At 66.8% G+C, this 2,245-nt stretch overlaps 1 protein-coding gene across 1 annotated transcript in view; it reads right to left on the bottom strand.

Annotated features, from left to right (window-relative positions):
- The window catches only part of ADAMTSL4 (ADAMTS like 4), a 27,997-nt gene that overhangs the window by 7,307 nt on the left and 18,445 nt on the right, over window positions 1–2,245 (bottom strand). Inside the window, exons 5-7 of the mRNA XM_025193011.1 lie at window positions 1,994–2,245; window positions 1,701–1,803; window positions 96–232 (exon numbers count right to left, since the gene is read on the bottom strand). The exon at window positions 1,994–2,245 is cut by the window's right edge and continues 478 nt beyond it. Coding sequence (XP_025048796.1) covers window positions 96–232; window positions 1,701–1,803; window positions 1,994–2,245 — 492 coding nt within the window. The remainder of the gene's footprint in view (window positions 1–95; window positions 233–1,700; window positions 1,804–1,993) is intronic.

The raw sequence follows: 2,245 nt of genomic DNA, 5'->3' as shown, positions 1-2,245 counted from the left end.
GCCTCCCAGGCTGCTACCCAGACCAGCAGCCCGCTCAGCTCTAGGCTGGGTCCCGGCCCCGCCCTGCCCCCCGGACACAGCACAGGGGCACTCACCAAGCAGCGTCCAGCCACGCAGATGCCGGGGGTGCCAGGCTGGCAGGGCGCGCCGTCCCGCACTGCCTCCGTGTGCCGCACGTAGAAGCGGTAGCCGACCGGGCGGCAGTTGAGCTCACAGCGCTGGGCTCCCCGCACTGCAGGACAGGAGAGATGGACTGGGACGCGCTGGGAGCCCCCTTAGCCCAGGCCCCGTCACCCTGTCCCTCCATTTCGCCATGCTCTACCCCTGCACAGTGGCACTGATGCCACCTGCCCCATGAGCCCAGCCTCAGGCAGAGCAGTAAGAGGAGCAGAGGACAGGGCAGAAAAGGGAGTTCGAGCCAAGCCAGAGCTGCCCTGTCGGTGATGGGGAGAGGGGGCTGGGAGCAGATATCCCCTATCTGGGGGAGGTGGGCGCCCTGAGTACTGCCCCCCAGCCCCCAGGGGATGGCTCAGCACCCCCAGGCCTGTGTGGACCCAGTGCCCCCACCCCAACCTCCAGCCCTGGGTAGTGCCCCAGCTCTGACCCCCTGGGGTTAGGCTGGGTGTTGGGGTGTTTAGACCCCTGGCTCCAGGCTCCCCAGCTTCCTCCCCGCTCGGCGGTGAGCTCAGCCCTGGCTCCTGGCCACGGCCTCGTGGCTGGAAGGGAATGAGGCCTGGACATCTGCGCTGTGTCCTGCAAACAGCCTCACCCACGGGGCGGAGGCCGGAGAGTCCCAGGCCTGGTCACAGGCGTGGTCCTGGCATGGGGGGGCACAGCTGGAGCAGGACCCCAGGCTGGGGCGCAGCAGGAAGGCAGGGGCTGGGCTGGGCTGCACATCTGGATGGGGTGGGGGCCTGATCCTGGAAGGGGCCGGGGTGGCTCTGCACATCTGGACTGGTCTGTCCATAGTAGAGCTGAGAGCTGGGACTCCCCCCACCATGAAGGAAAGCCCGGGGCTCTGAGGCCCCAGGTCCAGAGAGGAGAGCTGGGGAAGCAGAAGGGGCTGGGGAAGGGGGAGAGAGAGAATGTGGCAGGGAAGGGACATAAGAGTGAAGGATGGTGAAAGAAAGAAAGAAAACAAAGGTAAAAGCAGAAGAGTGAGAAGAGGCAAAGGGAAAGGGGCTGGGAAAGAGGAAGAAAAGGGAAAGTGAGGCCAGGAAGGGAGGTGGAGGCCAGGCAGGAAGCAGGGAGGGAGGGAGGACGAGGGGAGGGATGATGGGAGAGGAAAGGAGGGGAGGAAAGAGGAAAAGGGGCTAGGGAAGTCGGGGACTAGGACTCCTGGCTTTTATGCCCAGTTCAGGGGGCTTCAGGGTCACAGCCAAAGAAGCTGTTGGGCACCTGGACTCCTGGGTCCCATCACTGGCCCCGGGAGGGCGGTGGGGTCAGGGGCTCGCACAGGACTGGGGGCTGAGGATTCAGTCCCTGCTCCCAGGCTGGAAACACGGACCCCCGGGATCACTGCCCTGGCCAGAGGGACCAGCTCAGGCTGGGAGTGGGGCCCTGCCGTGGACTCAGCCTGGCCCCGTAAACACCAGCCCACATCTGGGGCCCATCCATCTCCCAGGCGTACAGTGGTGACAGCCCTGGGATGCCCGCGCCAGGTGCTGTCCCTGGCCCCGGCCCCAGCCCCGGCCCCTTACCGTCGGTGAAGGGCTCCCACTGGTAGAGCCGGCCCATGAACTCCTGGCTGTTGAAGGCCGCGCACTGCAGGGCCCGTGGGTCAGGCTGGCTGGGGGGGCACGACTACAAGGGAAAGGGGGGACACCCATGGCCAGAGCCCCCCTGGACCCACAGCCCCGTGCCCTCTTCCTCCCCAGCTCTGCCATGGTCCCAGCCCCATGGGGGCAGGGGTTGGAGAGCAGCAGCCGGAAAGAAGTTCAGCTGTGTGTCCCAAGCCCTATACTGCGGGCTAAGCCCTATTCAAGGCTCTCACCTCCTGCTGGCAGGCTTTGTGCTGCTGGCTCTCGCCCTCGCAGTGGAGGCTCTCGGTGCCAGGGGAGTACAGGTTCCAGCGGGACGTGTCGGGGGGGCCGTGCCCCGCGCTGGGGATGGGGTGATGGAGCAGCCATGTGTCAGGCTCGGGCACTGGTTGGTCCACATAGAGGCTGTGGGTCATCCTGGTGCCCGCCCGGGGCCTGTCCTGGCGCTGCACCCGGGGGCGGGCAGGGGGAGGTGGCCTCCCAGA

This window comes from Alligator sinensis, unplaced genomic scaffold, assembly GCF_000455745.1.
Source record: "Alligator sinensis unplaced genomic scaffold, ASM45574v1 scaffold838_1, whole genome shotgun sequence".
NCBI classification, from domain to species: Eukaryota; Metazoa; Chordata; order Crocodylia; family Alligatoridae; genus Alligator; species Alligator sinensis.
This window is presented reverse-complemented; position numbering and strand designations above follow the sequence as displayed.